The sequence below is a fragment of the Scyliorhinus canicula genome, chromosome 6 (assembly GCF_902713615.1).
Source record: "Scyliorhinus canicula chromosome 6, sScyCan1.1, whole genome shotgun sequence".
In the NCBI taxonomy this organism is placed as follows: Eukaryota; Metazoa; Chordata; class Chondrichthyes; order Carcharhiniformes; family Scyliorhinidae; genus Scyliorhinus; species Scyliorhinus canicula.
Window position 1 is genome coordinate 7,057,987 of NC_052151.1, and position 14,723 is coordinate 7,072,709.

Here is a 14,723-nt window from a genome sequence, read left to right on the forward strand (position 1 = left end):
TGTGGCTAAATTCTCCTCCAACTTGATTTTCAAATTTGCTGATGACACCACTGTTGTTGGTTGGATCTCAAACAATGATGGGACAGAGTAGAGGAATGAGAGAACGAACCTGGTGAACTGGTGCGACGACAATAATCTTTCCCTCAATGTCAACAAAACAAAGGAGATTGTCATTGACTTCAGGAAGCCTATCTACATCAATGAGAATGAAGTAGAAAGTGTCGAGAGCTTCAAGTTTTTGGGTGTCAAGATTACCAACAATCTGTCCTGATCCCCCCTCCCATGCCGACAATATAATGAAGAAAGTCCACCAATGGCGCAGTGGTTAGTACTGCTGTCTCACACGCCGAGGTCCCAGGTTTGACCCCAGCTCTGGGTCCGTGTGGAGTTTGCACATTCTCCCCATGTTCGTCCCCACAACCCAAAGATGTGCAGGGTAGGTGGATTGGCCGCGCTTAATTTGCTCTTTAATTGGAAAAAATGAATTGGACAATCTAAATTTAAAAAACAGCCCACCAACAGGGCAGCACGGTGGTGCAGTGGTTAGCATTGCTGACTCACAGCGCCAAGGTCCCATGTTCGATCCCAGCTCTGGCTCACTGTCCGTGTGGAGTTTGCACATTCTCCCCCTGTCTGCGTGGGTTTTGCCCCCACAACACAAAGATGTGAAGGCTCGGTGGATTGGCCATGCTAAATTGCCCTTAATTAGAAAAAGTGAATTGGATACTCTTAATTTATATAAAAAAAAGAAAGCCGACCAACGACTCTACTTTCTCAGAAGACGAAGGAAATTTGCATGTCAGCTACGACTCTCACCAACTTTTACAAATGCAGCACAGAAAGCATTCTTTCTGGTTGTTTCACAGTTTGGTATGGATCCCGCTCTGCCCAAGACAGCAGGAAACTACAAAAGGTCGTGAATGTAGCCCTGTCCATCACGCAAACCGGCCTCCCATCCATTGACTCTATCTATAATTCCCGCTGCCTCAGAAAGGCAGCCAGCATAATTAACGACCCCACCCATCCCGGACCTACTCTCCTCCACCTTCTGTCAGGAAAAAGATACCAAGGTTTGAGGTCACATACCAACCGACTCGAACAGCTTCTTCTCTACTGCCATCAGACTTTTGAATGGACCTACCTCTTATTAAGTTGATCTTTTCTCTACACCCTAGTTATGACTGTCACATTACATTCTGTAGTCTCTCCTTCCTTCCCCAGGGACGGTATGCGTTGTCTGTTTAGCAAGCAAAAAACAATACTTTTCACTCTACTAATAGATGTGACAATAATGAATCAAATCAAAGAAGTGGTGGAGCAGAGGAGAAGGGGGAAGAGAATAAGGTGCAAAGCAGAGGAAGAAGGGCAGAGGAGAAGGAGGGGGGCAGGGGAGAAGGAGGGGGGCAGAGGAGAAGGAGGGGGGCAGAGGAGAAGGAGGGGGGCAGAGGAGAAGGAGGGGGGCAGAGGAGAAGGAGGGGGCAGAGGAGAAGGAGGGGGCAGAGGAGAAGGAGGGGGGCAGAGGAGAAGGAGGGGGGCAGAGGAGAAGGAGGGGGGCAGGGGAGAAGGAGGGGGGCAGGGGAGAAGGAGGGGGGCAGGGGAGAAGGAGGGGGGCAGGGGAGAAGGAGGGGGGCAGGGGAGAAGGAGGGGGGCAGGGGAGAAGGAGGGGGGCAGGGGAGAAGGAGGGGGGCAGGGGAGAAGGAGGGGGGCAGGGGAGAAGGAGGGGGGCAGGGGAGAAGGAGGGGGGCAGGGGAGAAGGAGGGGGGCAGGGGAGAAGGAGGGGGGCAGGGGAGAAGGAGGGGGGCAGGGGAGAAGGAGGGGGTATGGGGAGAAGGAGGGGGGCAGGGGAGAAGGAGGGGGGCAGGGGAGAAGGAGGGGGGCAGGGGAGAAGGAGGGGGGCAGGGGAGAAGATGAGGGGGGCAGAGGAGAAGATGAGGGGGGCAGAGGAGAAGATGAGGGGGGCAGAGGAGAAGGAGGGGGGCAGAGGAGAAGGAGGGGGGCAGAGGAGAAGGAGGGGGCAGAGGAGAAGGAGGGGGGCTTGATTGTCGAGCAGGCTTCGTATTTCTTATTTTTTTGTTCCCATGGTTACATCCTAGTCAGAAGCCTTTCAGCCCACTATGATCTTGCCTGCTTTCTGTAAGAACAATTCACCTCACCCCATTAAGTCACCATTGTCACCCTCCAATTTTTTTCCCTTCACATTCTTATTGTGTTTCTTTTGAAGAACCACCCACAAATCTGCCTCCCTCACATTTTCAGGTTCTGCATTTTCTAACCTACTTTTCATTGTGTAAAAAAGTATTTCCTCAAATCGCAGTTGTTTTTTTAGCTGGTCACCTTACACTGGTGTCCTGTTCTCAATCCTTCCAGCTATGAGAACAGTGTCTCGCCCCCTCACAGTTTTGAAAGTCTATCAAACAAGCCTGCTTGTCTTGATCACAGAATTATTACAGTGCAGAAGGAGCTACTTGACTCATCGTGTCTGCATTGACTAGGAATGAGCAGTTCACCTCATAGTGTTCCCCGCTTTCTCTCTGTCACGCTGCACATTCTTTATTTTAAATTAACAGTCTAATTCTCGTTTGAATGCCTGAATTGAATCTGCCTCCACCACACTTTCAGACAGTGCATTCTTGACCTTGACAACTTGCTGTGTGAAAAATGTTTTTCCTCATCTCGACTTTGCTTCTGTTGCGGAAGCACACTCACTCTCAATCTTTGTTGGTGCACTCTCATTCTCAATCTTTCACTGGTTGGAACAGTATGTCCAATCATCTTTGTCTAGACCCCTCGTGATTTTTACTTGTCTCAAATCTCCCTTCGGTCTTTTCTGCTTCATGGAAAACAATCCCAACTTCTTCAATCTGTCTTCATAACTGAAGTTCCTCATTTCACCATTCTCGTGAATCTTTTTTAGCACAGGACTAAATCGCTGACTTTGAAAGCAGACCAAAGCAGGCCAGCAGCACAGTTCAATTCCCGTACCAGCCTCCCCGAACAGGTGCCGGATTGTGGCGACTAGGGGCTTTTCACAGTAACTTCATTGAAGCCTACTCGTGACAATAAGCGATTTTCATTTCATTTTCATTTTCACTCTCAAAGTGCTTACATCTTTCCCCAAGTGTGGCGCCCAGAACTGGCTATAGCACTCCAGCAGAGGCTGAACTAATGTCTTATACCAGATCAACATGACTTCTTTGCTCTTAAACGCTTTGCCCTTTTTAATTACTTTTTTAAAAATTTAGAGTACCCAATTATTTTTTTCGAATTAAGGGGCAATTTAGTGTGGCCAATCCACCTACCCTGCACATCTTTGGGTTGTGGGGGTGAAACCCAAGCGAACACGGGGAGAATCTGAAAACTCCACACAGACAGTAACCCAGAGCCGGGATCAAACCTGGGACCTCAGCGCCATGAGGCTGCAGTGCTAACCATTGCGCCACCGTGCTGCCCCCTTTGCCCTTTTTAATAAAGTAAAGTCGCAATAGCCCCAGATGATCATTAGCTGCTTTCCCCTTTGATGGGCAGAGTTGACTGGTGATGATTTAACCTGAGGATCACCACACCTCAGGCAAGGGGCAAGGTTGAGAATAGGTAAAAATAACCCCAGCTGGTACTGCAATTGAACCCGCGATGTTGTCCCTAATCTGCCTCACAAACCAGCTGTCCAGCCAACTGAGTGAAACCAGCTAAACGTTATAAAGCCACTATACTGTATCAATGAAAGCAAAATACTGTGAATATTGGAAATGTAAACTGAAAATAAAAATACTGGTAAAATGCAACAGGACTGGAAACCTCTGTGGAGAGAGAAACAGAGGACGTGATTGAGCAGCCTCATTGTGCCCAGACTTGGTGTCAGGGTGAGGCCGTTGAATCTCGCAAGAGCCTTCTCGTGAATTTATGATGTTTGAAAAGCCTTGGGAGATTCAACAGAATCTCACAAGACATCACGATCTGGATCTCACCCACACTGGGGATGCTCCAGATCAGCCTTACGGTTCTTGTAAATAAACGTTTGCCAGATTCACTGGCCCTGTCTGTGTGACCTCGCCAGGATGCCATTTAGTACTGATCCAAACAAACATGGACCAATTGTAATGGCACCTGGGGCTTCTTCCAGGCCACTGGAGACGCCCTTATAGTAGGGCACAGGCCAGGGTGGCACCATGGCTCTCCCTCTGGCCGCTGGGCAACTTGATGCTGCCGGCCTGGCATCCTGGGAGTGCTATGCTGGCATTGCAAGGTGCCCAGTGGCACTGCCAGGGTGCCAGGCTGGCAGTGGCAGCGTGACTGGTTGCCAGGTTGGCACTGCCAGGGGTCGGGCCCAGAGGGCTTTAACAGGTTGAAAGGGGTTCCCGGGGGCCTCCATGAGGTTGGGGGAGGGAGAAAACAGGGGGAGGGGTAAGATTGGGGAAGATAGTCAAAATGGCCCTGAATCTGCGAGGGAAGCTCACCAATAGGAAATCATTCGAAGTGCAGCCTCGGCGGAGAGTGCCGTTGAATACCACTAAATGCTCTATTCAGTGGATTTTAACTCAAATCCACTGAATCATGCCCAGAGTTTATATTCTGAGTTGAAGAGACGAATGTTTACGGTGGGGTTTATACTGTTTATTTTTATTTGTTCATGAATAAAACAACGTTGGCATTGCAGGCTGGCTAGCATTTATTGCCCATCCCTAATTGCCCTTGAAGGGTCAGTTAAGAGTCAATAACATTGCTGTGGGTCTGGAGTCACATGTCAGCCAGACCGGATAAGGATGGCAGATTTCCTTCCCTAAAGGATAGAGGGGTTGGGTGGAGCAGATGGTTACAGGTCAGGAATGATAAATAGAAAGTCAGGGATTGGTTGAAAGGCTGGAGTGATAAAATGACACCAATAAAGGGAGTGGGAACAATAGTGTTAAAGGTGATAATAGCGGCTTAAAAGTCAGTTTGCAATATGTGTGAATCGCTGATCAAAGATCAGTGCTTCCTGAAAGCAAAACATGAGAACAAGGTATTAGCACTGAGGGTGAGGAGTATAAAATCAAAATGGAGGGCAGAGTTGCAAAGTGCTAATTGAAAGATGAGCTGCTGTTTCTTCAATTGATGTTGGGCTTCACTGGAACATTGTAGCAGGCTGAGGACAGAAATGTGACCATGAGCGCATGATGGGAAGTAGAAATATACTTGTGTCTGTCTCTATAAAACAGTACAACAGAAGTGGGCCATCTGACTTGAGGGATCAAAAGGAACGGAAAGTGACCACCCAGAGACTGGAGTCCTCTCTGATGTGGAATACATCTGGAAGCCGTGTCCATGTAAGGACTGGAGCAGTTGGTCCAAGGCAGCCTTGTGCTGCAAACCACCTGTACCAAGTTCCTCTTTATTACTAAATAAATACCACCTTGTTCTTGACAACACCAGATATGTACCATACCACACAAAAATAATAATGTTCGTGTCATAAGGTTCATTTGTAAAGCCTGTTTCCTCCTGGATCTCCTGCATCATCACGCTGCCATTTAGAACACCTTTTCTGCCCCAATGTGTACACTTCGGCAGTGCATTCAGCTGAGGAACAGAGTGCTAGCACTTAAATTGGTATTTGAAGGTACAATAGTTAGTGTTATAACACCACCATAATACTGAGAGATATACTGCTGAAACCCACCATGATACTGAGAGTTAGTGCCATAAAGGTACTGAATATAAATACCATAACACTGCACCCCACCAAGTCACCAAAAGTTGAACCCATAAGGGTAAATTGCATAAAGGTACTGAGAGTTAGTGCCACAACCCTGAATCGTGCCGAATCCCGAGACCGTGTCGTTCATAATGAAGAGGATAATTGTCGGTTTCAGAATGATATCAGTAGTTTGGTTCAGTGGGCAGAGAAATGGCAAATGGATTTCAATCTGGAAAAGTGGAGGGGAAACAATGTAAGGGAGAGGGACTGAGAGGGACTGGAGTGGCATGGTGGCACAGTGATCCCAGGTTCCATTCCCGGCTAGGGTCGCTGTCTGTGTGGAGTCTGCACGTTCTCCATGTGTCTGCGGGGTTTCCTCCGGGTGCTCCAGTTTCCTCCCACAAGACCTGAAAGACGTGTTGAGTGAATTGGACATTCTGAATTCTCCCTCTCTGTACCTGAACAGGTGCCAGAATGTGGCAACTGGGGGATTTTCACAGTAACTTCATTGCAGTGTTAATTTAAGCCTACTTGTGACAATAGTCTTGTGACAAGATTAGATTAAGTGAGAGTGCTTGGAGTGCATGTCCACAGCTCTGTGAAGCTGGCAGATCAGATGGACAAGGTGGTAAAGAAAAGCATATGGAATGATTTATTTTATTGGGTGAGGTGTAGAATATTACAAGAGCAGGATTGTAATTATGGAACTGTATAAAACGTAGATTCAGTCACAGCGAGGATTTTGTGTACAGCTCTGGTCACACTTTTGTTCTGTGCTGCACTGTTCTCTTCTATATAATCTTGGTTTCGGACAATGCTCGGCACAACATCGAGGGCCGAAGGGCCTGTTCTGTGCTGTACTGTTCTATGTTCTAAGTAGGCTTACATTAACACTGCAATGAAGTTACTGAGAAAATCCCCTAGTCGCCACATTCGGGCGCCTGTTCAGGTCCACTGAGGGAGAATTCAAAATGTCCAATTCACATAACAGCATGTCTTTCGGGACTGTGGGATGAAACCGGAGCACCCGGAGGAAATCCACACAGCACGGTAGTACAGTGGTTAGCACAGTTGCTTCACAGCGCCAGGGTCCCAGATTCGATTCCCGGCTTGCATCACTGTCTGTGGGGAGTCTGCACGTTCTCCCCGTGTGTGCGTGGGTTTCCTCCGGGTGCTCCGGTTTCCTCCCACAGTCCAAAGATGTGCAGGTTGGGTGGATTGGCCATGATAAATTGCCCTTGGTGTCCAAAATGTTTAGGTGGGGTTACTGGGTTATGGGGACAGGGTGGAGGCGTGGGCTTAAGTAGGGTGCTCTTTCCAAGGGCCGGTGCAGAATTGATGGGCCGAATGGCCTCCTTCTGCACTGTAAATTCTATGATTCTACTTGTGACACTAATAAAAATTATTATTATTATTATATGGGTAGTCCAATTCAGTTTCTGTTCAATGGTAACCCCCCCCAGGATTTTGATAGTGAAAGATTCAGGAATGGTAATGCCCAATGGACGATTGTTACATTCTTGGCGGAGCAGACTTCATAGGCCAAATGGCTGAATTCTGCTCCTATATAATATCTGATGTCCAGGTTTTGTCCCATTTGGACATTGACTGCTTCACATCTGAGGAGTTGCGAATGATGTTAAACATTGTGTAGTCATCAGCGAACATCCCTACTTCTGACCTGGGCCGGAATTCTCCCCTACCCAGCGGGGCGGGGACCCGGCATAGCGGAGTGGCGCCAACCACTCCGGCGTCGGGCCTCCCCAAAGATGCGGAATTCTCCGCACCTTTAGGTGCTAGGCCCGCGCCGGAGTGGTTGGCGCCACGCCGGCAAAACCGGCGGCAATGGCCTTTGGCGCCCGACGTCGGGGCTGGCCGAAAGGCCTTCGCCGGTTCGCGCATGCGCCATGCGTCAGCGGCCGCTGACGTCACCACCGGCGCATTTGCGGTAGGGGGGGTCTCTTCCGCCTCCGCCATTGTGGAGGCCGTGGCGGCGGCGGAAGAAAAAGAGTGCCCCCACGGCACTGGCCCACCCGCCGATCGGTGGGCCCCGATCGCGGGCCAGGCCACCGTGGGGCACCCCCCGGGGTCCTGGGGGGGGGGGGGGGGGGGGCGCGGGGCGATCGGAGTGCGGCAACTTCTGGAGCACAAGTCTTCAGTACTATTGCCCGAATATTGTCCAGTGTCTTCAGCCATTTCTTGATATCACCTATAGTGAATTGTATTGGCTGAAGACTGACATTGGTGATGCTGGAGACCTCAGGAGGAGACCGAGATGGGACATCCACTTGGCGTTTATGGCTGAAGATTGTTGCAAATACCTCAGCCTTGACTTTTGCACATATGTGCTGGGCTACTCCATCATTGAGGATGGGAATATTTGTGAAGCCACCTCCTCCAGTGAATTGTTCAATTGTCCACCACCGTTCGTAGTGGTGTCAGGACTGCAGAGCTAAAATCTGATCCGTTGGTTGTGGAATCGCTTAGCTCTGCCTATTACTAGTTGCTTATGCTGTTTGGCACACAAGTAATAATAATAATAATCTTTATTGTCACAGGTATGCTTACATTAACACTGCAATGGAGTTACTGTGAAAAGCCCCTAGTTGCCACACTCTGGCGCCTGTTCGGGTATACAGTCCTGTGTTGTAGCCTCACCAGGTTGACACCTCATTTTTCAGTAAGCCTGGTGCTGCTCCTGACATGCCCTCCTGCACTCTTCATTGAACCAGGGTTGATTCTTTGGCTTGCCCGCAATGGTGGAGTGGGATATGTGCTGTGCCATGAGGTTACACATTGTGGTTGAGTACAATTCTGTTGCTTCTGATGGCCCACAGCGCCTGATGGATGCACAGTTGTGAGCTGGTAGATATATTCAAAGTCTCTCCCATTTAGCATGTTGGTAATGCCACACAATGTGTTGGAGGGTATCCTCAATGTGAAGATGGGACTTTGTCTCCTAAGGACGGTGCAGTGGTCACTTCTACCGATACTGTCATGGACAGATGCATCTGCGGCAGGCTGGTTGGTGAGGATGAGGTCTAGTATGTTTTTACCTCTTGTTGGTTCCCTCATCACCTGTCACAATCCCAGTCTAGCAGCTTTGTCCTTTAGGAATCTGCCAACTTGGTCTGTGATGGACATTGAAACCTCTATGGAGTTTCTTCCAACTGGTGTTCAACATGCAGGAGTACTTATTCATCAGCTAAGGGTGGATGGTATGTGGTGATCAGCAGGAGGGTCATCCCCATGTTTGACCTGGTGCCATGAGACTTCATGGTGTCCAGAGTCGATGTTGAGGACTGTCAGGGCAACTCTCCCCTGAATGTATACCACTGCCGCCACCTGTACTGGGTCTGTCCTGCCAGTGGGACAGGACATACCCAGGAATAGTGATGCTGGAATCTGGGACATTATCTGTAAGGTATGATTCTGAGAGTTTGACTAGTCAGGCTGTTAGTTGCTGAATATGTGACATAGTTCTCCAAATGTTGGCACAAGCAGCCAGATGATAAGGAGGATTTTGCAGGTTTGAAAGGACAGAGTTTGCTGTTGTTGTGTTTGCTTTCTTGGTTGATGTCGGGTGGTCAAACCGTTTTCATTCCATTTTATTGAAATTTTAGCAGTTTTGATATAAAGTGCATTTTAGAATCAACCACATTGCTGTGGTTCTGCAGCCACATGTAGGTCAGACCAGGTGAAGATGGCAGATTTCCATCCCTAAAGGGCATTAGTGAATCAGTTAGGTTTTTGAAACATAAGAACATAAGAACATAAGAACTAGGAGCAGGAGTAGGCCATCTGGCCCCTCGAGCCTGCTCCGCCATTCAATTAGATCATGGCTGATCTTTTGTGGACTCAGCTCCACTTTCCGGCCCGAACACCATAACCCTTAATCCCTTTATTCTTCAAAAAACTATCTATCTTTACCTTAAAAACATGTAATGAAGGAGCCTCAACTGCTTCACTGGGCAAGGAATTCCATAGATTCACAACCCTTTGGGTGAAGAAGTTCCTCCTAAACTCAGTCCTAAATCTACTTCCCCTTATTTTGAGGCTATGCCCCCTAGTTCTGCTGTCACCCGCCAGTGGAAACAACTTGCCCGCATCTATCCTATCTATTCCCTTCATAATTTTAAATGTTTCTATAAGATCCCCCCTCATCCTTCTAAATTCCAACGAGTACAGTCCCAGTCTACTCAACCTCTCCTCATAATCCAACCCCTTCAGCTCTGGGATTAACCTAGTGAATCTCCTCTGCACACCCTCCAGCGCCAGTACGTCCTTTCTCAAGTAAGGAGACCAAAACTGAACACAATACTCCAGGTGTGGCCTCACTAACACCTTATACAATTGCAACATAACCTCCCTAGTCTTAAACTCCATCCCTCTAGCAATGAAGGACAAAATTCCATTTGCCTTCTTAATCACCTGTTGCACTTGTAAACCAACCTTCTGTGACTCATGCACTAGCACACCCAAGTCTCTCTGAACAGCGGCATGCTTTAATATTTTATCGTTTAAATAATAATCCCGTTTGCTGTTATTCCTACCAAAATGGATAACCTCACATTTGTCAACATTGTATTCCATCTGTCAGACCCGAGCCCATTCACTTAACCTATCCAAATCCCTCTGCAGACTTCCAGTATCCTCTGCACAATCGACAATGATTTCACAGCCATTGGATTTTTAATTCCAGATTTTTAAATTGAATTTAAATGTCACCATTTGCAGTGGTAAATTCGAACCCAGGTCCCCAGCAAATTACCCTGGGCCTCGGACTGACTGCCAAAGAGAAAATGCTGGAAAATCTCAGCAGGTCTGGCAAAGGTTTGACAAAGGATCATCTGGACTCAATGTTAGCTCTTTTCTCTCCCTACAGATGCTACCAGGCCTGCTGAGATTTTCCAGCATTGTCCCTTTGGTTTCAGATTCCAGCATCCGCAGTAATTTGCTTTTATCTCTGACTGGCTGGTCTGTTGGCAATATCACTACACCCCTTAATGCCATGCCAAATAATTCAAGGCATATGCTCAGCATCAGGGTGTTTCTGAGAGAGTTGATAAGGCTCTGATGCAATGCAATGCCTGCAGTGAAATCAATAGATATTACCTTGCTGCCTAACACATTCTTTATGTTGACAGATCTCACACCAACGGAAAGATTTCGCCACATCTCAAGTTCTACCTGACTGTCTATGGCTGCATTGCTGTAGTAAACACTGTATTCACCGCAGCCCGCGCATTCCTCTTTGCCTACGGAGCAATTTGTGCCGCAGTGATTATTCACAACAAGCTACTAGGTCAGGTGTTAAAGGTCAGTGGCTCATCCCTGGATCCCCGGAGTCCAAATCTTGATTTATATATTTATTCAGATGTATATATCTTTCACCTTTCTACTTTGTTATACATGAGTGAGACCAGTAAATCTCCCATGGTGAACTCTTCCACCTGCATTCCATTCTGTTCTCAGGCTAATAAAAAAAGGGAACCTAGATAAAGGAGTAAGCCATTTAGCGCTTTGAGCCAGTTCCTCCATCCAGTGAGATCATGCCTGATCTTCAACCTATCACCACATCCCTAAGTACCTTTTAATTTTGACCAAAATATTTTAAGCTTAGATATTAATTAACAATTGATCCAGGATGGACTGACATTGGCAGGAGAGAGTTGCAAAATTCTACCACCTTTTGTGAATAGAAGTGTTTCCTAATTTCACTCCTGAGAGGCTTGACTGTAATTTTTAGATGATGCCCTCTAGTCCTTGATGCCCCAAGCAGCGGAAGTAGTTTCTGTCTATCCTATCTGTTCACCTTAATATTGTGAATAAGAAGGGTTGTCCTTTGACACACTATTTACCTTTGTTCTGCCATAAAAACATTCTAATCTCTTAATGTGCCACTATCAGCTCCTTCTTCACCATAATCACCATCATTTTCATTCCCTTTGTCTTTTTACCCATGATATCTTTGACAATCTCCACCTATTGCTGGTCCTCTATCCACCCCACTGCTCCACGCCCCACTCCATCCCCACAACACTATCAATTTCCAGTCCTCTCTAACCTATCCAGATTCAAAACGTTCGCTCCATTCTCTCTCCACAGATGCCATCAGATCAGCTGAGATTGTCTAGCATTTTCTGTTTTTATTGCAGCTGTTCAAGAAAGGAGGGAGGAGCAAACAGGGAGCTACAGGCCAGTTAGCCTGATATCATATGACCTGAAATCACTATTAAGGAGGTTTGGACAAGATACTTAAAAAATCTTAATACCATTAGGTGGAGTCAACATGAAGGCATGTTCACGTATGCCTTTGACCATTAAAGGTAAAGGCAAATTTGTATTGATCTTCCTGACGTTTTGGAATTGACCAAAATTAGTTTGAAAAATCTAGCACACAAAACACTGTGGATGTTTGGGGGTCTTACTGCTATCAAACCTGCCATTCAGTTATCGTGGGTGTGGAGGGAGGAATGTTCTTATTTAAGTCACAATAATCCACCCTCAGCCTCCATGACCCATCTGGTTTATGAACTGGCCAAATAGAGTTGACATGCATGGATATTGGTCTTCATACCCCTTGCTCTATCAGGAATAAGCCATGGTAGAGACCTACCTCTGCCTCCTGTGGAAAATTGTACTGCCTCCGAGGTCGTGGCATAGGGTCTTCATCAATTCTAATCTCCATGCCTTTAACTCAACCTCAAGCATTTTTGTGTTGGGCAAAAGTCTCTCCATTCTGTGTTACTATCTCCTGAAATTTGGGAGACTGACTCCACTAGGTGGGTTAAATGATATGACCGAAACCTTGCTGTCTCTCCCTTCTGCTTCTGTTTTGCTAGGGGCATAACCAGAATTTTTGTCCTCTCTTCTATCCACCTCCACAAACAGTGATTGCAAAGATCAATCACAACAGCATGGGCTTCTGCCCAATCTAATCCCAATATTCTGACCCCTGTGACTGACCATCTGATTAATATACAAGGCCATGAAGTTTTTAATGGTTATCCCTCAATTTCCAAAGGAACTGACGCTGCGGCCTGGATGACCATTTCAGGCAGTCATTTCTTATTTGCCCCCCACCCTTATACAAGATACAGCATGGCTAACTAAGGTCCAAACCGATGATTCATGGCTCCTGCTAAGTTGTGTCGATCTACACCAACTGTTAGGTTTGTCCTGGTTTACGTGACCTGTCTGCGAATGCAATCGGGCTCTCATCGAGTCGCCGCTAAATTTGCTTCAGAATCGCAAAGAGGTTTCCCCTTGTCAGATCCATATCCTTTGCTACTTTTACTGGGCAGCACGGTAGCACAGTAGTTAGCACAGTTGCTTCACAGCTCCAGGATCCCCAGTTCGATTCCAGGCTTGGGCACTGTCTATGTGGGGTCTGCACGTTCTCCTCGTGTGTGCATGGGTTTCCTCCGGGTGCTCCGCTTTCCCCCCCACAGTCCAAAGATGTGCAGGTTGGGTGGATTGGCCATGATAAATTGCCCGCAGTGTCCAAAAAGGTTGGGTGGGGTTACTGGGTAACGGGGATAGGTTCGAAGTGTGGTCTTAAGTGGGGTGCTCTTTCCAAGGACCGGTGCGGATTTGATGGGCTGAATGGCCTCCTTCTGCACTGTAAATTCTATGATACCTGGTTTTTCATACCATCCTATGTACCCATCCCCATTGTTGTCTCTCTAGGCAGGGCCTGGTAAACAGCTAGCATAAATAAGAATAATTTGTTCTTTTTATTTTCACCCAATCCTGCAAGCTGATCAATTTCCAGGAAGTGTCTGGGACGCTCGACCCCTCTTTCCCATTTCTTGCTAGCCATCCTCTATAATTCCTCTGAGGTATATGGGACAGTGAAGTGCCAGTCCAAGGACCCTACTGCCTCTTCTGCTGCACCTCTGGTGCTTGGTATCTGGATTGCCTCACAGGTGCATAGGGGCTGGTTTAGCTCACTGGGCTAAATCGCTGGCTTTTAAAGCAAACCAAGCAGGCCAGCAGCACCGTTCGATTCCCGTACCAGCCTCCCCGAACAGGCGCCGGAATGTGGCAACTAGGGGCTTTTCACAGTAACTTCATTGAAGCCTACTCGTGACAATAAGCGATTTTCATTTCATTTCATTTTCAGGTGCCATTCATTCTGGTCTCCCTATCGAGTAACCAGTCATTTGTCCATCACCATCATCTCCGTTCTCATCAGGGATTCCACAATCATCCAATTCATGCCTTTAATGCACAGACCACCTCACAATGCTGTTGGGGTTTACCTTGCTGTGCAGCCAACTTCCACGAGCAAGCAGCATGATCTGCCTGTTCCTCTGCTCTCTGCAGCACTCTGAATGACAGTGTTACGTCCTCTTTTCCCCTCCCAACTGAGTTCGTCATTCAACGTTTCTAAAGCTCCCTAACTCTACCTGACTCCACATCTTTTAATATATCCCACCTCTCCTACCCATTGCTCAACTCCTATGGCGGAATTTTGTCCATCCTCCTTTCTCTCCTCCCTCTCCACTTGGAGCTGACCCAAAATACATTCTGCAACTGCACGCTGTCCTTCCGTTTCGCTGAAAGGTTTGCCAATTCATATTCTTGCTGCATCACTTTACCTTCTTTATTGACTCATTTCGTTTTATTTTCTGACTCTTACACTTACTTTTATTTTCTGACTCTTACACTTACTTTTATTTCTATCACCTGGCCCTCTAACCTCAAGCATTACTCCTGCAGTGCCAATAGCCAAACTGCTTCGAACAGCCCGTTTTACATGTGGATCTGTCTCCCTCAAAGACTGGATCACCAAACTGCTCAATAAGTTGAATCCATCCCACTTTCAGGAGTAACTTAGTTTTAAGATACTTCTCTGTAGCTTGATCCACGTTTGGTCATCGGGCTTCATATAACCGTGTGATGAGTTGTGAAGGTCCCTTTCAGAAAGCTTGAAGCTGTATTCTGGATGGAACAGGAATGAGTGATTATGACAGGTATTGTGTTAAAACAGTAATTTTATTGATTAATGGTTATGATAATATGACAAGTATAATAAGTAATA

The 14,723-nt window shown here is 47.1% G+C and overlaps 1 protein-coding gene and 1 long non-coding RNA gene across 2 annotated transcripts in view; one reads left to right on the top strand and one right to left on the bottom strand.

Moving 5' to 3' along the window:
* The window catches only part of abcc10 (ATP-binding cassette, sub-family C (CFTR/MRP), member 10), a 317,294-nt gene that overhangs the window by 225,597 nt on the left and 76,974 nt on the right, over positions 1–14,723 (top strand). The window contains exon 14 of the mRNA XM_038798938.1: positions 10,822–10,993. Coding sequence (XP_038654866.1) covers positions 10,822–10,993 — 172 coding nt within the window. The remainder of the gene's footprint in view (positions 1–10,821; positions 10,994–14,723) is intronic.
* The window catches only part of LOC119966974, a 28,482-nt gene that overhangs the window by 3,476 nt on the left and 10,283 nt on the right, over positions 1–14,723 (bottom strand). The window contains exon 2 of the long non-coding RNA XR_005460888.1: positions 14,354–14,623. This is a non-coding gene — a long non-coding RNA (uncharacterized LOC119966974). The remainder of the gene's footprint in view (positions 1–14,353; positions 14,624–14,723) is intronic.